The following is a 21367-nucleotide window of genomic DNA, read 5'->3' on the forward strand; positions in this document are numbered from 1 at the left end:
CCTCAAATTTCAAGTTGCTAGATTAGCATGATACAGGCTGTAAGGTTTTCTCTCAAAAGAATGCTGGGAGTCCAGTACAGGTCACCTAAATTCCACAAATATAAGGGACGAATATCCACTACCCTGTCTGTGAAGGTCAGTGCAGCAGGGAGGCAGGGCCTATTGTTACCCACTTCTGAGCAGTGGCGCCTGAATCTCTCAAGAGAAACATAGTATATCCCTTGTACAGCTATTTTGTTCCTCATTCCTGCCTTCACCTTAGTTTTTACTTAACTGCATGCGCTTCAGCTAGGAAAATCTGACTTGCTGCTACAGCCTCTGCTGCTGCTATCTGAGCAAACTGGCTTACTCCCTAAGCAGGAAGATGGGTCACCTTAGGTTCCTTGGCAACTATGTGAAAGGGCATCCTAGGACAGTGGACAGATATCCAATTGCCTGAGCTAAGCCAAAATGAACTTGGGCATCAGCCACTTGGAGCTGCAATGAAAGGGCTTCCTTTTTTAGCCCCTAGCCACATTCACATGGACACTGAGGTAAATATATAGCAATAGCAGAAGTTGAGCTCACACATGATATACTTCATAGTACATAACTGCCTTCAAGTAAGCACAGTGAGGTATACATGACCTCTCTGCTTATTTCATTAACTGGAAAGCTGTGTCATTTCCCTTCCACTTTTTGGTTCTCAGGAACAAAAAGACTAATGAAGCAGCAGAATCAAGAAGCTAATACCTCAATGCATTCACACAAATGAAGGTACAGTCTCCATGCAAGAGCTGCACTGCTGAGAATAGTTGGAAGTAGAATAAGCATCCTGGAAATTCGTGCATTACAGGTCTTAGTTCAACTCAAGAGGAGCCAGTGAGCATTTGCACTATTTGCTCAAATGAGCAGATGCACAGATCAAACTCCTCTATGCAGGTATTAAGGCAGCCACACTAACTGACCCTAGCAGCTGGAATGCTCAGGAGCTGATGAGAGCCAGTCTTAAGCCTTAGGGCAAGTGGCCATCGCAGCCCTTTGTGGGGAGGTGCAGCAGTAGAAAAGCAGCTGTGCAGTCTCCAACCTCCACAGGCAGCTCCCAGGCCAGGTGTTGCTCAAAGCACTACATCACTGATTACTGATGAAGAGCAGCTCAATACCAAGGCTTCTGCTCAAAAAGCAACAATCCAACAGAGGGAGATTAATATTCCTCCCTCAAAATTCCCATATTCTACTGCTTTGTGGAAAACCCCAATGCTGAGGGAATCATGTCAGGTTTTTACAGTCTCATGCAGACTGCTGGTCTTCATCCATCACCATAGTAATGCTCATGCTTAAAGACAAGTAATTGTTTTTGATTACTCTAACAAGAATTAGCTGTATGCAAAGATATCTAACCTCCAGGAATCCAACGGCCCATGATGTGACAGTCAACCAACATTAAGTAACTCTTCAGAGTATTTTGGCCCCATGCAACAAAACTTCATGTAGCTTTATTTGAGAAGTTGTACTTAGTGTGTTTCTGTGTAGATACATCCACGTGACACTGCTTCACTTTATACTGAAACAGCAAGACATTCTCCAGGAAAGAGATGAATTTTACATGTTTTCCTTCTTTCAGATTTCCCTTATGCATCAATAAAGTTCACCTCCACAGCAAATGTCTCACTATAGATTTTCCATGTTTTAGACTTGTGAGGGTTATCCAGCTCATTCCTGGGAAGGTAGAGTCTGAAAGACAAAATTCAGTAGCATATTTTACAGCCTAAGACATGCTTTTCCTTTCAGCCAGCTGAAAAATCTTCTAGTTCAGCCCTAGAATATTAAATCTAGCCCCAGACCTTGAATTTAAACAGACATCAGCCATGCCTGCACAGTGTTTTGTATCTTAAGTCATCTCAGAAACAAAGGCAACCTGATGGGTTTGTGGATTGGCTCCCCACCATCCTCCCAGAGCCCCACAGTGCAAGACAGAGAGAATTTATTAGTGCATTCAGCTCAAGGCCTCCTGATATGATGCAAGTGCCAGGAATTTAATAACCAAACTTCCTAAAGGCAATGATTTGAAAGTACTCAAAAGGTAGCCTAGTGGGGCATCCTCCATAGTTCTGGAGGAAACAAAGCTCTTCAGCAAAACCCTCAAGATGGCAGCGCTGCAGGGCCATCAGACAGCTGGCACATGTTTTTCCTGGCACTGGCTTGGTTTAATTGGTCTGCATTGAGACTGCAAGGGGCATTGCTGGCTGAGGATATTCACTGTGACAAAGAGACTCATGGCTATCTCTTCTCAGGCTCTAACAGGATCAGTTAAGTAAAAACTGTCTTCTTTCTATTCCGGTCATGGAGAACACAGTAATTATATCTCCTATGCCAAGTTCACTGTTCCTCTACCTAAATCTGTCAAGCAAGGCAGACCAAAGATAAGGTTCTCTTGTCTCTGCATTTCCACATCACTCCCAAAGCATGGCAGAGAAGCCCCAGCTTTCACCAGCTGGAGCTTTTCCAGGAGTACCAGTCTCTGCAAGCAAAATCAGTAATTTCTAACTTTATCAAGAGCATGAGAAGCCATAAGAAGGCCTTTTTTTGTGATCCCAAGCATCAGTACCTCTAACTGTGGTCTTAGTGTCTGCTTGCTAAGCTACTGAGTTCCTGCTTCTCAGGCAGCCATACTATAGAGAATGGCAGATTTGAATAGTTAGCATTACATTTTTTAATTAAAATTCATTAACAATGGATAGAGAGCACCAAGGAAATAATACAGCGGTTTAAGTTAAGATAAAAACCTCCCATATGTTTAAAATATTTGTCACAGCACAAGAAACTGCCAGCTCACAAGTTACAGCTGAGGATCAAAGACCAGTACCCACGTGAAAGTTAGCTGGCTGATCAGGCCTGCCGTATCTCAGCTTTCAGTACTATGTTTATGATCTTTCAGCTCTATGCAGACACCAGAAGTTAGGATCTGAAGGCATTCACTAATATCCTTACCTGTTATTTTCAATAAAGGAAGTGTTGAACCAGAAAAAGAATGGGCAGCCATCATAGCCTTTTGGAAGAGCCTAAACACAAACACCTTGTTTAAGGACTGTGTTACACAACAGAACTTTTGTTTCTAGAGCAAAGGTACCCACTTTTCTTCACTAATTTGGTTTAAAAAGCTATAGTGCCAGAATCAGTACACTTGAAGAGCCCCAAATCATACGCAGATCACTATTTTCTCCGCAATTATTTCAGTACCAAGTCATTCAATACAATGAGGTGAGACTCCCATGGTTAGGAGCAGCAGGTGCCCAACTAAAATGCCTGGGTTGTACTGCTGTTTGAACAGCCAGGTGTTTCCCCTGCTTGCCTAGGCTGATATTACACCACTTGCTGCATCCCTCACTGCACAGTGACGCACAGCAGGAGTCACTGGGAAGGAACAGATTCTGCTCCATGCTGCCCAGCCCGGCAGGACCCACTGCCATTTGCACTGCAGCCTCTCCCCATACCCAACTGAAGGTCTTCACACTGGTATACTTACAGAATTGCATTCAAATCTGACTTTCACATCACCACTTAGAACAGGGCAGTCTTCCAAGCCAATGACTACAGTGTCACTTTCAGAATCAAAGAAAAGCTGGATAACAGAATAAAGAATTTGTTTTATGAAAGTTTCTGCAGCAAGACAAGGGACCAATTCATGACAAGACCTAACTACTCATTCATGGTACACAAATACAACAGCAGTGCTAGAATAACAGACAACAGTTTAAGCTGCTCAGCACAGAGTGAACTATTTGCTTTTAAATGGCCCCCAGGGAAATCTTTCACTATCTCACCACTACAATTCCTAAGATTTGGCAAAGTTCAGCTTTTTCGTCTTCTTGGAATTTACATCACCCATTTAGTTAGACTAGGTAGAAATTGAATATTGGACAAAACTACGACACTTTTAACCTATAAAGGAGCTTTTAGCTTCTGTGACTCAACTTGTGTGTCTTCATAGTACTCACCCTGCAGTTTTTTTGATTGCCACATACACACTGCAGTACAATTCTCTTCCTTGTTATTATCTGCACCTTCATATCAGTTCCATTGCCTTTCCCAACTCCTAGGAACAAAGTGTTTCATTATACCAGAGGCATAGACATTAGCTGGAAACATAAGTAGTCATGAAAACCAAGTGCAATCCCATTCAAAACTGCTTTCCTTCCAGAATGCCTTGCTCAAGGCTCTAGAGAACTCAAATGCTAAAGGTAAGCTAAAGGATTCAATAGCTAAAAATTGCATTTTGACGCTCCCCCCACTAGGGGAACAGGCTAAAATCTAGCAAAATCTAGTTACATTTACTAAAAAAAAAAAAAAAATCTAGTTCCATTTACTGAACAATAACAGCAGTTTGAACTCCTCTGGAACAAGGAGTGATGAACTTCCAGCCTTTAATCAAGATTATCAGCACACATGTACTGTAACAAGCATGTATCTAAAGCTCAGAAACATTAGTGGATCCAGTTCCACACGGGGAGTTAGTCTCACTTAAAAAGTGATTCCCTTCCAAAAAAAGGCAGGTTGTATGTGAGCCATCGTTTGGTCAGACATCTAGAAAGTGACACAACACAGAGCAACTGACTACAAAATACTCTTCATTGTGTTCTGTGTCGTTTAAATTCTCAAATCCCGGTAAGTCTACATTCCGACCATAGGCTTAGCAAGAGAGACAGTTATCAGCTGCCTGTAATAGGAAACCATTACCAGATAGAGGAATGCCCAAATACAAGAGTTCTTACCATGTATAGTGTGGATTTTGAGGTTTTTTATTTTGAGTTGTCTCTCTGGTGGGAGTTCCAAGTTATACTTGTTTTTCAGGATCTCATAATACCCAACATACCTACTCTGTAACGCAAAAACCCAGACACATTATGCAGTTTCTGTACCGACCAAAGATTAATTCTAGGCAGAAGTAGGATTTAAACAGATCTTTTACTCCAAGTTTTTAGCTCTTCAAAGTCCAAAGCTAAGAAGAAAGACAATTACTCTCCTCCCTTTCCCTGCAGAAACAGTCTTCTAGACAAATTCAACATCTACATTTTTAAACAGCATTTAAATTTCATGTTTTAAGAGGAATTCTGTACTTCTTAGTTCAGCAATAAGTGAGGATATTTTATATTGTAGCCTTAAGAGACTGAATGTTTAAACAGACTAGAAATTTTCATTTTATTGAAGGACAGCTATACTTCTATTTTATACCAGCAATTTTAAGTACCCATCCCAACATTCACTTCCCAACTCTGCATCACACAGAACAGTAAATCAAGATGTACAAAACCGTGGTCTGAGGCAAAAACTTGCGTACTATTTCCCAATGACTGCAGCCTTTAGAAGATGCATTTCTCCACCCAAGCCAAATCAACGCCATGGCCCCATCCCAGGCTCAGCTGCAGGCTTCTGTGCATCCTTGTTAACAGTCCAATTGCCTTACAGAGTCACACTCCTGTGAGGGTGTCCAGACATGCTGTGGAATCTGCATCTGCGCAGATATTCTGGACCTCACCGGACACATCTGTCCAGGTCACCCTGCTTGAACAGTGGGGTTGGACAAAAAGCTTTCCCAATCTCCAGAATTATGTTGTTATCCTAGATACTATACTTCAGATCAGAGAAAGGTATAAGGGGAAGGGGAAAGATGCAGGGCAAACCCTGTCAGCTGTTCATATTCCAGCTCTCACATGAAAGAGTACAGAAAGTTCAGGAGTTAAGCAAGTAATAGGAACTTACATCTCTGAAACAAAGCAGAAGAGGTAGGGCAGCATAAGCACTCACAAGGTTAGTATTGGTTTGACTACTGCTCTGAACCTGCATGAGCTTACCTGTGAGGGTGTTTCAACTCCTTGAAATTTGGTACTTGTGCTTCTATCAGTTCTTCTCTCCCCAAAGTAGTCCAAACTTTCCTACACAGAATGGTAATTTCAAGGGTTAAACTATCCATTCCATCACCATTCTCCTTCTTAAGATGCAGACAGTAAACTAGAACTACACTACTCAAGTCCATTAAAGGAATGCAAGTGGAAATGTGCAAGCATTATTTTGGTACCTTCTAAAGGACACTTTTAACTACAAGAAGAAAATATGAATTAGGCAGTCAGACACATAAATCTGTCATTCATGAAAGAGTGAAGGAGAGCAATGTGACTTTCAAGTGACAGCTTTAGAACCATTTATATTTCTCAAGTGGTCTGCGGCAGACCAAGCTGAACACGAGCTCATATCTTCACAAAGAAAACTCAGAGGAAAACAAGTGATTAAATGCATATACAGTCTGCCCAGACTACCTTGAGTGTCCAGGGCCTTCTGCATCCCCAGCCTCCAGCTGATGTATCAAACCTGGGATACTAAAGCAGCATCAGCACCTGTCCTTGCTGGGACTTGATCTTTCTGCCTTTTCCTAGAAGAGCTTCCTTTTGTAATGCTGGCTGTCAAGACAAGACAATTCTTGATGCCTCACACTACTTGGAGGGAGACTGGGAAAAGATTTGCTTAAAACCACTTAAAACCAGTGATACTATCGTTAGGAGAGTTTGCTCAGAAGTCACCTACAGCTTGAGTTGTTGCTCAAGACCCTAGACACATTATTCCTCCAAAAAGAACCCTTCAAGTTGGTAACCTGTTAAATGCTATTTTTTCACTTCTTTCAGAACACAAATAGTCTCCATCAGAATTTACACTGTAGCGAGACTTTCATGAACTTTTTTAAAACCAGACTTTTCAGAGAATCCTTTTTCTAGTATAGAATTTTTGTAGAGTATTAGTGCATTTCACCAATTCAGTAAATCCTAACAGGACATTTTGAATACTAAACAAATAATAATAAAAAAAAAAACCAGCAATTTTTACCTTTGCACTCTCAAACTGGTCACTGTCTATGAGCCAAGTACAGACCATTGTTCCAGTCCTGCCTGTATTAGATATACAAGTTAAATTAGAGCAGTTCAAAGGTATTTTGGATTATTTTTGTGAAGGTGAAGTCATCTCCTGTTATCTATTTCAAGACTTATAAGCAACAAACAAGTAGTCAAGTATTTCTGAGAAGAATGAGTTAAAGGCAAGATACCACAGTATGTAGTATTGTTTGTGGTTTGGTTCTTGTCCCCACATTTTCATTACTAGAGACACTTAGGCAGCCGGTCAGTATCTGCATACTCCAGCAGGAAATAGAGTCAAGCACTCTACTAAATGAGGCTATAAACTGAAACTTGTAAGTGTTTATAGTTGTAAGTTTAATGCTGTAAGTGTCAAGACTTGTTTCTCTGCCCCAACTGTTTTCCCTGCAACCCTACTAAGAAGCCATCAAGTCTGCTAGCATGAAGATGCCTATATAGTTTCAGTTCTTAATTCAAAAATCTCAGAGGTCAAGTCACCCTCCCTACACTTGTTCTTCAAGCTGGTTTTGACCTGCAGGTAGTTTCAACATTCAGTTTTGCAAAACCTTTTAAGACAGAGCTCCACCTGGGGGCAGCTATTTAATGTTAAGTAACCACCTACTTTAAGCCAAGTATTTGCAGTAGTAATGGCAGGTGGCTAAAGGTGTGGCAGACACTTGCAAGGAAATTTGGCTTACTTGCAGATATTTATGCATTTCAACAGCTCCCACACCACTGTTGGTTCAGGTAGCACCTGCAGGTTAGCTCATGTTTTTGATAGTTTTCACTATTCTTATTTCCATAAAACTTCATTGTATTCTATCACCTAATACCATGTGCATCTTGATTTAAGATCCAGCAGTACCTGGAACATTCTAGAGGGGTAAAGTTATGGAGCAAATCATCTTGAGTGGTATCACACAACAAATACAGCACAACCAGGGATCAGGCCCAGCCAACATAGACTTACGAAGGGCATGACCAGTTTGATCAACACGAACTCCTTCTATGAGATGGTGACCCACTTAATGGATGAGGGAAAGGCTGTGGATGTTGTCTACCTGGGCTTTAGTAAAGCCTTTGACACCACTTCTCACAGCACTCTCCTGGAGAAACTGGCTGCTCATGGTTTGGATAGGTGCACTCCTCACTGGGTAAAAACCTGTCTGGAGGCCAGGCCCAGAGAATCGTTACATCCAGAATGGAGTTACATCCAGTTGGCAGCTGGTCACTAGTGGTGATCCCCAGGCACAGGATGGAGACCAGTGCTGTTTAATGTCTGTACCAACAATCTGCACATGGGAACTGAGTGCATCTTCAGTCAGTCTGAAGAAGGCACCAAGTTGAGTGGGAATGTTGTTCTGCTGGAGGTCAGGGACAGGCTGGATCAAGGGACCAAGGCCAACTGTATGAGTTTCAATAAAGTGAAGGGCTGGCACCTGCACTTGGGTCACAATCCCACAGAGTGCAACAGGCTCAGGGAATATTGGCTGGAAAGCAGCCCAAGACTTGAGGGTGCTGGTTGACAGAAGCTTAACATGAATCAGAGTGTGCCCAGGTGGTCAGGAAGGCCAATGGCATCCTGGCCTGTATCAACAATATTCTGGCCAGCAGAACCAAGGCAGTGATTGTCCCTCCATCCTTGTCAGTGGAGAGGCTGCACCTTGAATCCTCCATTAAGTTTTGGCCCCAAGAAAGACATTGAGATGCTAGAGTGTGTCCAGAGGACAACAGAGCTGGGAAAGGGTCTGGAGCACAAGACTTCAAGGAGCAGCTGAGAGAGCTGAGAGTGTTTAGCATAAAGAAAAGGAGGCTCAGAGGAGACCTTTTCACTGTAAAGATCATAGTGAAGTGGGGTTGGTCTCTTCCATCAAGTAACAAGTGATTGGAGTAGAGAAAATGGCCTCAGGTTGTCCCAGAGAAGATTTAGATTGGATATTAAGAAAAATTTCTTCTCCAAGAGGGTCATCAAGCTCAGGTCAAACAGGGTGCCCTGGAAAGTGGCTGAATCACCACTCCCAGAGGTATTCCTAGAGATGTGCAGATGTAGCACTGAGAGACACAGTTTAGTGGTAGATCTGGTAGTACTGGATTAACAGTTGGACTTGATCTTTAAGGTCTTTTTCCAACCTAAACAATGGATAGCTTGAGCCATGTTGCAATGCACAACATTCAACATGGGTGACCGGCTACCAGAAACCAAAGCAGCCGTCTAACACTTTAATTAGTAGCAATTTCAGTAGCCTCCCTATCCCCCAGTCTCTCCTGAAGGACTGCTGTCCTATCTGCCAGAACACCAAAAAGTTATTGAAGAACATTTTAGGAGACATAATAACAGCTTAGACTAAGAACCAGTTTAGACTACCTAAAAATGGGGTTGTTTAATACTAAAGAGTATTGTAGTCGTGCTAGTCATCACATTGTCTGCAGTATTTGTCAAATTACATCACAAACCCACCTCATAGTATGGTTTAAGGCCAAACTTTAATCAAAGAAGCTACAAAAACAAAGAAGCATGACTTGTAGCATACACAGATTGCACATGAGAAATCCTACCTTTGCCCCCTTTACAGTGAATTGCTATGACATTCTTCTCATCTTGACTCATCCATTCACGGACACTGGCAGTGAATTTCAGCATGTCCCTAAATAAGAGGAATGTTAGTGGATCAAGGCAAATGCCTACACAGAACTATTATAAAGTATGTATTTCTTGACAATACTCACTGTAGCGCTGGGACATTGTGGTCATCAATGAAGATCCTTTCCACCCTGTAGTGAAAGTACTTGGGGTCATAGCCTTGTTCACCTATTGGGAAAGATCTGAAGTTATGCCAAGAAGGAAGAAGGACTGTAACAAAGAAAGTGGTTTGTAACACACAAGGGTTGGTCTGAGCATGTATTAGTGTCTAAAATACAGCAGTGTTAATAGACAGATTAAAATGAAAAGAAAACAGAGGTAACTTGGCTAAAGCCATGCATGCTTAGCTTCTGGTTTCATACTTTTCACTTATACATTAAATTTTATCTCAAATATAGTCAGCAGCTAAACATACTTACTGCAGAGATTATAGACTTTATAGTGGCCTGGATGTTTGGTGTCCAAAAATCTTGCAACTTCCTAAGCAATAATGAGTTTAGAGTAGTTAGTGCTCTACTTGTTATTTCCACTGCCACCTTAACCCCCCCACCCCCCAGGTGGGATCAACAACTGCACTCATGAACAGCACTTGGAAAGCAGGCCTTTCCAACCTGACAGCTCAGGTTCTCATCTGGAGTAAAAGTACTTCTGCAGTACTCTTCCTGGCCCTATATATGTTTCTACAATATCAGCAAGCAGAGCTCTGAAAAGGACATTATGTATACAGACCTTTAAAGCAACTTTATTTAGGTGAATAGATCTTATCACCATTACTAGCCGGGGACAGAACCACCCTGATTCTTCAAAACATTCCCAAAGAAGGAGCATCAAAGCACTGGCATGCCCCCAGTGAGAGAAAATCACTAGGTTTAGCTGAGACACTGCAACAGTGCAGCACAGTGCAGATCATCAATCAGTCATTCCAACCAGCAAAGGCAGCAAAACTAGGACTGACATAATCTAGGCCACATGTAAATTAGTGGGAACCTATAAAAGAAACAGGTTTCAGAAACAGTGAATTTGGTAGGTAAGATTTTTACCTTTATGGGATTCCTGTAGAAAGACTGCTTCCCAGAAGATGGAAATGACATTGCAATAATTCGATCTGTTGAGAAGACAGCAATCAGAAGTAACAGCAGGAAGCCCCCCTGCACATAAGAACTACATGACTGAGAAACATCCTTATTTCATCCTGAAATATCTTCTTCTTACCCTAATTATAAGAACAATCTACCCATTTCTGGTAGGATTTCCTCTACATTTAGCATAGCTAGAGCAAGACAAATAATGCTTCCCAAAGCATCAGCCACCATCAAGTGTCAGTCTCCATAGAATGAGAAGCAAAAATACTGTAAGTAAATAGTTTCCCAACACTGGTTCCCTAGGCCTAGGGAACTAGGATAAATTTCTATCATTACATACAGCATGTACAACTATCCCAGAAGGCTAATTCTGGAGAACAGTGTCAGTCAGGAATCCATATTTCAAAATCCCACAGAAAAGGAGTAGGCCTGGTTTGACTTCATACTTAAAGTTCATGAGTCTAAAACATTGTCTGTAATTCACGACAAGCTCTTATTAACTGTAAAACAAATCTTCACAGGACATAACATGCTGCAAAGTGACATTTGTTTCCACAAACCAGTAATATAAGTGAGATCCAGATCAAAACCATCTTTTACATATCGTCTTTTGTTTTCAGAGACCTGACAAAAAAAAAAAAAAAAAAGAGAGAGAGGTAATGTTCTACAAGAATGCTAACGATCACCAACTGTTGCCTGTTACTAGGAAAATTCAACCATGTAGATTCTCCAGTTAAGCTTGAGTAGCAGAGCCTCACTTCACTACAGCATTATCCAAGAGCAAAATTCTTGTACTTAACTTCTAGGTAGAAGTTCTGTATAGAATTTTTACCCTTAAATACCAAAATTTATTCTAGTAAAAAGAACACTGTAGATTCTATGAATACTGTCATGAATCTGTCATAGTTATTTGACTGTTTGAAGACGGAGGGAAAAAAGAATAAAAGTAAGGACTGCTTCTTCCTAAACAATAGGACACACCTGAAGCTTAAAGCAGAATTTCAATGCCCCTGATGTAAATAAGAGGAATTGACGGTGGATAGGGCTTCAGCTAGAATGCTTTGTTTGGACCCAAAATAAAGCATCAGGCACATTAAAACTCCTACCTTCCCCCATGTGAGGGAAAAGGGTCTATGTGCCACACAGGCTAGAAAGTGTCAGTTGAGACACACGGGGTTTTGCAAGCACTTTGACATGCCAGCCTTCTAGGTCGAGTTGCTGCTTACTTGAACAAAGCCAAGAATGACAAGGCTTTACTGAGGCTGGGGGCAAAGCTCCAGAGCCCTGTCAGGGACATCGAACAGATGTGCTGCCTGGGCAGCAATAGCTAGCAATAATGGCCTATTGGTCTGTTAGCAATAGCAGACCAATAGGCCATAATCAGTCTTGCTACTTACCACGAATGCTGCCTGAAGAAAGAGTTGGAAACTACTAAGTAGTCTAGATATGTTACAAGGCCAACTTACCATTCTCCTGGTCACCCTTTCAAGTTGCTGCTTTTGCGAAGCCAGACGAAATATTCTTATCAAGATGACAATTCTCAGAATTCGGAGGAAAATAACCATTCTAGAGGACAGATTCAGCATGGAAGAAAATGGACACAAATAAACTTACAGGCAAAGATTAAAGCTGTTTAAAAGCTGTTTCAGGGAAAGTTTAAAACTTTGTTTCACATTATGAACTAGGACATCTCAGGCTGATTTTGGAACAAATACAATATAATGGGTTTATTGTTAAGGGTTTTTTGCAAATACATGTTCTCAACAACTAGCAGAACTAGGAAATCCCCTACTTGCTCAGACTTCCACAGGCACCTCTGGCCAGAAAGCAACAAATTCCATTAACATTACCCATGTTATTATCACCAAGTTTTTGTTCCTTGAAGCTTATTCTCAACTCTACATTTAAGTGTATGCAGCCACACTAAAGCATATGTAGCCACCTGAAAAAAAACTAAAAAGATGCTAGACAAGCTAAGTACATCATGACTTGATTAAGAAACCTGAGAACAAATCAGTATATATCTTGTGTTTAATCATTCAGCAACCTGAACACTTGGTTTGGTTTGAGGAACTTTGAACTATTGTTGAACTTTGAAGCAGGAAAGAAGCTTAAGTGAGTGGTTCTATCAAAACAACTGAACAGGAGGAGCTGCTTTCCCACACTTCTAGGGGGCTTGTCCTGGTTCAGGACAAACTAATATTCAATACACTCCCTAAGGAGGTAAGTGAGCATACATTTTAAGCAGCACACACACATTCTAGGTTTCGATACATTTGTGCAGAAATGCTGGTGAATACCAACAGTAAGGGAGACAAAACTCCAGTTTTGCTCAGTCTGCCCCGCACTGATATGGAGCTTAAAGTCAGCAAGGTAAGGTTATCTTGGATATCTGGAGGAAAGTTTCAGCTTTTCCCTGAGCATCTTCCAAATTCAGTATCACCCTCCTGTTTTCAAAACAGAATTTCCTTGGAGCTAGCAGCAAATGAGATGAACAAAAACTGGGGTGATAACTCCATAACTCCTCTCCCCACAACTCTGAGAAGCAACTCTTCAAGATAAAAGCCCTTAAGGAAGTCAGCCTGTTAAGCATTAGCTCCCAGACTGATATCCAGCTCTCATTCCTCAAAGTCCTTTTATAGGTCAGACTTCAAGGAAACAGTTAACTCACCTCTACAAACACCCAGCTAGACCAGATTAGAAAGAGAAGCCATATTCCTCCATCAGGGCACATTATGGCCTGTCACTGAAATTTCACTTGTATATAGGCTCTTATCCACAAAAAAGCTGCTCAAATTCTAATTCTTCTGAGATGTATCAGATGCTTTAAGATTACTGTTTGCCTCTTGATGAAGGACTCAGGAAAGAAAAGCAATAAACCCCAGTAAGGCTACTGGGAATTAACTGGATTTTGTGGACACTACTGCTGTGTTAAGTGGGATGACCACCATCTCAAGATTTGGGATTTGGTCAAATCTAAGGTATGATCTACTCTCAGGTGGCAATATTTTGGTCAGGACATCATTTTGGGGCCTTTAACAAGGGAAGCCTTAGAGAGGGCCTCAAAAATTGAATGGGTAAGATGGTAGGCCCCAGCTGAGTGTTCTGAGAGCAGCAGTGTGAAGTTCTCTTTATGTGAACCAAAAACCTATTCTAGATTCCTATCAACTTCAGCAAGTCAGAAAACAAAGAAATTGCACACACAGATCTACAGCCAGTGCTGGATCAGGCCTACTACTAGCATAGCCTAATAGAGATAAGAATGCAGATTACCCTGTCACACTGCTCTTTTACCCTCCTTTGTCTGGGTGCTGCTGTAAGATGAAAGCTGTTTTAGAAAAATGTGGCCATAGACATGGGAAGTAATAATTAAAAACTCCAATGACTGTTTAAGACAACCTAGGAGGAAACTAGGCTGCAAAAAATGCTCCTTTGACAGTTTTACTCTTCTTGATATCCAGGTTTAGCAAGCACTTTAAGAGAAAACTATTACCTACAGATATTTGTCCAGCTCCGGATTCTTCAATAACTAAACTTTTGTTTTCTTCTGAAATAATGTTCCAGAAGAAATGCTCCCCTCTTATGTTCCCCTCTTAGTCAGCTGAATTTGGGGCAGGGGGTGACTTTTTTTTTTTTTTGAGAGCTCAACTTTTCCCTGGCTGATGCAAGAAAGTTTCTCTTAGTCAAACCTAGTGTAGATAAACTCATCTTAAAGTTGTAGCTCTGTCTCCATCAGGAATACATTCATCTCACAGGTTATCATCTGATTGAGATACAGAAATCAGAAAGAAATAGGACTTGAAGCAGCTTATGCACATAAACTGCATGTCTCCTCTCCCCAGAGCATGGCTGAAAAACCCAGCATTATATTACCATGAGGCTTTTGGGACAGCAAAGCAAAGAAAACAAGACAGTTTGGCAACTCTTTCTATTGCAAGATCCTTTAGACAGAGATCCTCCCTTTGTTGTCCCTTCCATTTGCTACAATAATGCAACTCTTCTTTCTGCCTTCTTCAGACCCTCCTCTCTATTAGAGCTACTGCAAACCTTCCCCGAAAAAGTGCTTGAGTCAGAGCATTTGATGGCCCCCCTTCTAGTTACCTCAACTAGTAAGTTCAGATCCCCTCTGCCTTTGAGGCAGGGACAGGCTACAACATAACCACAGATCAAAGCTGCATGTCTATCCTTCATTGGTCTGTACCATGACACACTATCACAGTCCAATTTGTGATCTCATATGCACAAATCTGGCTTAGAGGTGCCCAAGAAAATTCTTAGAAGATTATCAAGAAAAGAGCTCACACTTACAGCTGCCACACCACTCTTACCTTGGTATCTCCTTTGCTGCATCAACATCTAAGAAGCAGTACGTCAAATTAATTAACAGGGTGCCCACCACTATACATGCATCCAAAATATTCAGTTTGGACTGGAAATAGTTCCTGAAGCTGAAACCAAGGAGAGTTTTAGATAGACACCATTATAGGTAGCAAAGACTGAAATATATCTTCAAGAAGAGAACAATCTATGCAGAGCTACTGCTCAAGCAAGCTCTCCTGCAGTTCTTCTTAACAGTAAGCACTGAAGTCTCACTAAGAAAGCAATCTTAGCCCTGATTTACACACAAGTTATGGCAAAGCTGTGTAGTTCCCAAGTGCTCACTTATATTGAAAATACTTAAAGGCTATTCTATAGAAGGGTAACCACACATACAGAGCCAAGAAAAGACACGGCTATTATCTATGACCAGACAATTAGCCTACGGGACACCATGTTCATAGCTCAAGCTTGAAGTTCTGCTTCCTTTCTAGCTTGAGGACTTGCCATATGGACTTAATTTTTGCCTATGTCTTACCCTTCAACAAACACCCTCAGGAGAACATCGATGAGAAAGAAGAGTGCTATTGCCAGGGAAACACCTTCAGGAATCTCTGTACTCTTCTTCCTCTCACTGATAGCCAGATCCAGAATCACAACTATAATGTCCACAATGATAAGTACAACTCCAAATACTCTACAAAGAGAAAAATACAAGGAAGTTAGAGATGTAGGAATGAACACTTACCAACTAAACAGCACAAATCCTGATTTCTAAGCTGTTCCAGCAAGAGTGTGATCTCTTACATAGAATGAAGCCTGGTTAATTAGAAGATAAAGGTTTCCAACTGCATTTTTAAATGATATGCACAAAGATAATCATCTATGTGGAACCATACATTTATCTCAGACATAGCTGTAGTTATTAGTTTATGATTTCACGGCTACCTAGAAGCAGTGCAAACCTGAATGATTTAAGACATGCAAGTATAATTTCTGCTTTCACCTTACTCAGTTTCCCTCCCTCATGACTTAATGCAGTCCTTAAAAATCACTTTCTTTAATGGCTTGCCTTGTCCCAGTACCTAAACTACACACAACTGACCAACTGTTTGTTCAAACACTGCCAGCAAGAATAAGCCATTAAAGAGGTTTTATCCAAGACAATGACATTTACAGTTCTGACTTTCAGCTCTTCTTGGAGAATGTAGTCATATCTGTTTAAGTCTTATTTTTCAATTCTAGTACTTTTCTCAAGTTACCATTCCTGGGGGTGACAAAGGATTCAGCACTTTCAGACAAAGCAAGCTGGAGTTACTGATGTCTATGGAGTTCTTAAGTTCTTACAGCAAAAATGAGGACTATTTTTACCTTTCCCCCATCATTACAAGCTCAGGATTTTACCTGAATCCAAATGACATCACAAATGGGGCAATTTTTCTTCTAGTTGCACTGCAAGAGAAGAGAACTGACATCAAGACAAGTGACAGACATTTTGCTACAGATATCAGCCACGAGGGGACTGTTATATTCTTTTGTTCACATTCCTTTAGTTTTAGTATTCTGCATAGTAGTGGCTTCTCTAAAATGAGATTACTCAGTTGCATTTATGAAGTATATAGGTTAAGAAAGTACTTGAAACAGTGCTTTGATCACCTGTTAGAAAAAGTATTCATCAGCTTCCAGACCCTAGAAATACAGCAGTATGTACTTATCCATAACACAATTCCAGTGACACTTGAACTCTGGCTTAGTAAGCTATAAGAAGTAGGTTTATATTGGTCAAGAGGAAGATTGGAAGACAAACATCTCTTAATATATTTCGTTCCATATATTAGCTTATTCTATCAGACCACTTTTTTTCCCAGGCCTGAGGAGAGCTGCACTTGTTAACAGCTCCCATTCCTTTGGAACAGAGGAATAGAAATCCCACTTCTACTTTAAAAAAGAAACATCAGTTCGGCTTTCAGAATAAAAATCCAAATAATCTTTTAAGAAAAAGCATTTCTGAAGCCAAGTTTTTCCAGTTGTGAGAATTATCTTCAGTCCTGGCAAGGTCACAGCTCTTGTTTCCAATTACAGTAGATTTTGTTGCCTCTTTGGTATGCTTTAAGCCCTTTGGTTTAGAAGAAAGCTTTTATGTAACTCTTTCTGGCTCGAAGCCTCTTTAGATTACACCAAGAACTAAGGTAGAAGTTCTTGGTGTAGAACCTGCAAAACTCAAGTGCTGACAGTGAAAAACAGACCGCCAGTCTGTTAAGCAATTCCAGGATTATTTATTTTTTTATTTATTATTTAATTTAATATTTACTGTAAGCATACTGTATGTCTTTTCTTAGACAGAAGAAAACACCTTTTTTCAAGCATGTCACTAACAGCAGGACTTACCATTAGTCCTTTCATACTGACAAAAAGTCCTGATAGATTTATTTAGCATTGTTACAAGAAGTTTTTGTCAGCACAGTAATGCACATTTCACCCCAGTGATCCTGTCCAAAATACCTGTTTCCTCTCGGGCAACTTAAGCATTGCATTTCACTTGGTGCACTTCAATAACCCAGTTTAAGACAAGGCTAGGTACCTTTGAAGTGCTGATGTGGCATCTTGCTGGGGTTACTGAATTAACTCACATTTTTCATTATTAGGTTCTTACTGTAAACTAAGGTACAAGGTCTAACCAGCAAACATTTGCGTTCTTAAACTGGAAGTATATACATGGGTTGTAGTACTCACTATTCCTACAGAAGTCAAGTATGCAATAACATGTCCTGAAGGCAGGTTAACATATAAAAGGTTTTCCTGGTATTTATGAATGCCAAATATCTAAGGAAACGTTGCAATAGTGACACTAATGGTTTGCTGGTCTACGTCTGTCCAGTCAAACCTACAATTGTAGTGGGGACACCACAACTTCAACTTTCACAGTCTATGGACAAGTACCTCTAGCTAGGTACACTACAGACCAAAATATATACACACACCACTCCAATTTGGCCTGTCAACATCTTAAATCAATTGAAGGAAACATGGCACATTTGATTACATAATTAGCTCAGAGCTTTTGTGAAATACACTTGTAAATTCTGAAATCTAGAAAAACATGTTGTCGCACAGAATAACTGAAATAACAGGCTTAGGTTTACTGTTCTTGAGCTGCAGGACTTGCCACTGACTCAACTAAGTTTGCTCTAAGAGTAACATGAGTAACTGTCAGGAAATAACTGCTTCAAGAACAGAGGTAACTACTTGCAAGTTCAGACAACTTAGTCTTGATGTGTGCCACAATGCTTATTCTTATGCCCAGGTACTCATTCACCTCATTGTCTCACCAGCACTTGTTCTTCTGTGCTCCCACAAACTCATTCCTTCGGGAAAATTTAATCAATGTGGTTTGTATTACCCATTCTCCATAATATGATGGACTTGTGTTCTTGGGTTGGACTTTTATCTCTAGAGAGATAAAGAGGCTTCCACAACTTATTTGTCTTCACTACGTACTAGAAGAAATGTCAATATTAAGCATTTTCCTGGGCTTATCTCTTCAACAAGCCACCTGCCTTCTTATTTTGGCTCATCAGATTCCATTTCTGGGGGTAAGCAAATAAATTGAGTCTATCATTAGCTTACTTGGAACAGCTGTCTGGTCCATTACTCTCATCACGACCATTATCAATCTTTACTGTGGCCTCTTCAGCTGTTGCAGAGCTGGCAAAGAAATAATACAAGTCACGCACTGATAGAGTTGTCAACTCTGTATATTGCTATGCTTTGTTGTTCCAAAAAAAAGGAATTAATTGTCAAGTGAACAGCAGCCTGAGCCAGAGCACAGGCCCAGCATCAGGGGAAGAAAGATTTCCCCCATGCTGGCACAGCTGAACCCCTTGGTTAGTGCTGATCTATTTCCTATTAGCAGCCCCTTTCTCAAAAGTTTTCCCCTTTCCCCCCGAAAAGAGACAGATGAGTTCAGCAGTAGGATAAAGGGCTTTGAAACAGGGCATCCACGAGTCTGCTAAGGACTCAACAGTCCAGGCTCTAGAAGTGCCAGAAATATGCGTTATGCAAAATGGCTTCAGAGAGTCCAAGTGACATTAATGCTGTTACAGAGACCTTCCTGTACAGAGAATTAATGTTTTCACCAGGAAAAGCCATACCATAGAGATGTTTTGTGCAGAGCAGGATACCAGACCGGAAACTGGAACACCAGAGCAGCAGCTGAGCTAGTGCTAGAACAGCAGTTTTTTGGGGTAGTGGCTGCTTGCCATTACTTCCTTAAAAGGGTCTCTTCAGATCAAATTTTTGTTTTTTTGAAGGCCACATGACAATTTCAGAGAAAGAGTGTAGCATCAAAATCCAGGAGTCTTTATTTCAGTCTTCTCCACAGAAATACTGTGATGCATAATAGCACAGCCACAGTGTTTGCTGAGGCCCTGCCTCTGGTTTCACAGCTTCGTGGGCAGGAACAGCTACACACACATATTCAATATTGATGTTTCCATACTGTTCTGAAGCAGCCTAGCATGTTTGAAACATTAGTGAAATAATTTTGAGGATTCAAACATTCTTCATCCTCCACAAGAGACCCATGCACCAGCACTGCTTCTGCAGTCTGGGCTAACCACCTTTTAAGCAAGAAGTTTAACAATGCTTCTCCTAGCATCATTCCTAGCTCCTAGTTTCAGGAACCAGTACTGATGCTTCACCACCTGCACTCAGCATCAGGCTCAGTAGAAGAATTATTCTGATGCAGCAATTTTAGCATTCAAACCTCATTTCCTAGCTCCAGTGTTTCCAGTGAAACCTGCCTCATTTTGTTCCTAGAGCTGAAGCAAAGCTTTAGTGATGAATAGGAATTCAGGTTTGCTTCCCAGCTATCCTTACAGAATATTCACTTGGGTGTTTACACTTACTGAACAGCAGTAATGCTTCACTTATTAAAGCCTGCTGCTGCTGCAGCAATTTTGCTGCAGGTCACCTGCTTATACTTGGAGACACATGAAGTGCACCAAATGCTACCTCCTTATCATCTACTGGGATTAAAATATGCCACAAAAAGAATGAAAAACAAAAGTGTTTTCAGTTAGGAAGACAATCCTTGATACAAAGATAAAACAGAAGCCCAAGTACACTGTTTCCATAGTGCTCCCACACAAAAGTTCAGTTCTAGATAATGCTTTCCTCAGAGGGAGTTTGTTTTGCTGATCATTCTACATCTACTTGTTGCCCAAGACAGAACAAGTGTTCGGCCATAAGCTATTACAATTAGGCTTTGACTATGGGGGTGGAAGAGAATAAAAGGAGGACATATTAGAAGAAATTGCTTCCTTCACACACACACTCCATACAGAGCATAAGCTTTTCTGACTGCTCATAGCTAAAGGCAGCCTCAGACTTGAGGCTTTTAAAGCAAGAACAGAAAGAGCCTTGCTCTACAAGAGACCTTGACACCCTTGTAAGTCTCTTGACAGTCTGGATGCTAAAAGAGAACACACTTTAATGCCATGGACTTATTCTCTCAGGGATGGAGACCTTGTACTCATTAATCACTTACTAACTACTTACAAGAAGTGAATCAAAACAGCATATTTCTTGCAAAGATACCCCTCCTCTCAGACAACAGCACTGGTGGCAGAGGGGAGATAACAAAACTATACTATATAAACTTCAGGCACTCCATCATTATTCCCTTTGTTATATTTTAAGCACTAAGAACCTAAAGACGGGATCACACACCACATATTCAATCCCAAACCCCCTCACTGGCACAGCTCATTTCACTCACCCACATGATTCTCTTGGCTGAGTCCCTTGTTCATACCTCACAGCTGTCATATTGCCTGTTGCTGTTGATGTTCTGCTGACCTGAAGAGAAGCACACCGAGTTAAAATGAGGCAGTACAAGAAACAGTGAACAGCAGCATCCTATAGTAGCCTCACCCTCACAGTCCCAGAAGCCAGGCTTCTACTTCATTTTCAACTATTTCCCCCTATGGCTGAAAAAGCTCAATCTTTCAGCTGTAACACTAATGAGAGTCAAGGCACTCAGCACTGATGAAGGGGTTTTGACTACACCAAACACACCACAGCGATAACAGCATCTTTACCTCACGATGAAGCATTTCGCCCTGCTTCAAGCTCTGAAACACAGAGGAGCCCCAGCTGGCACCTCCGGGGGAGCTGCGGGCGCGGACCGAACCGCAGGGAGCCGGTCCGGGCGCTGCCTCCCGGCACACCCCAGCTTCCCGGACGGGAGGCCCGCACTTGCTCCTTCTGCATTCCGCCAGGGCAAACCCCCCGGAGCCCTCCCCCTACCTCACCTCGGCGCGGCCGCCGGGCGCAAAGTCGAGCCTGGACACCGCCCCCGGCGCCCCGCGGACTCAGCGGAAAGTTGGGTTAAACTTCCTGAGGGCTGTATCCCGGCCGGCCCTCCCTCCCGCCTCCGCGCCGGC

The 21367-nt window shown here is 41.5% G+C and overlaps 1 protein-coding gene across 6 annotated transcripts; it reads right to left on the minus strand.

The window, feature by feature from the left end:
• Positions 1 to 1442: 1442 nt before the first annotated feature.
• Positions 1443 to 21367, minus strand: LOC132323568 (phosphatidylinositol 3,4,5-trisphosphate 3-phosphatase TPTE2-like). Of its 6 annotated transcripts, none has more exons than XM_059838943.1 (19): positions 21236 to 21367; positions 20701 to 20780; positions 18549 to 18626; positions 16326 to 16373; positions 15460 to 15618; positions 14933 to 15052; positions 12071 to 12170; positions 11165 to 11228; positions 10563 to 10627; positions 9942 to 10002; positions 9609 to 9690; positions 9438 to 9526; positions 6856 to 6917; positions 5832 to 5912; positions 4752 to 4857; positions 3978 to 4075; positions 3506 to 3601; positions 2971 to 3041; positions 1443 to 1713 (listed from the first exon to the last, which is right to left on the minus strand). In XM_059838943.1, the coding sequence occupies exons 2-19, from the start codon at positions 20748 to 20750 to the stop codon at positions 1611 to 1613; spliced, it is 1533 nt and encodes a 510-aa protein (XP_059694926.1). In that variant the 5' UTR covers positions 20751 to 20780; positions 21236 to 21367; the 3' UTR covers positions 1443 to 1610. The 6 variants fall into 6 exon arrangements, with proteins under 6 accessions (XP_059694926.1, XP_059694927.1, XP_059694925.1 ...); XM_059838944.1 differs by having other exon boundaries at positions 21231 to 21338; XM_059838942.1 differs by lacking the exon at positions 21236 to 21367 and adding an exon at positions 21023 to 21223.

The sequence above is a fragment of the Haemorhous mexicanus genome, chromosome 2 (assembly GCF_027477595.1).
Source record: "Haemorhous mexicanus isolate bHaeMex1 chromosome 2, bHaeMex1.pri, whole genome shotgun sequence".
Taxonomy (NCBI): domain Eukaryota; kingdom Metazoa; phylum Chordata; class Aves; order Passeriformes; family Fringillidae; genus Haemorhous; species Haemorhous mexicanus.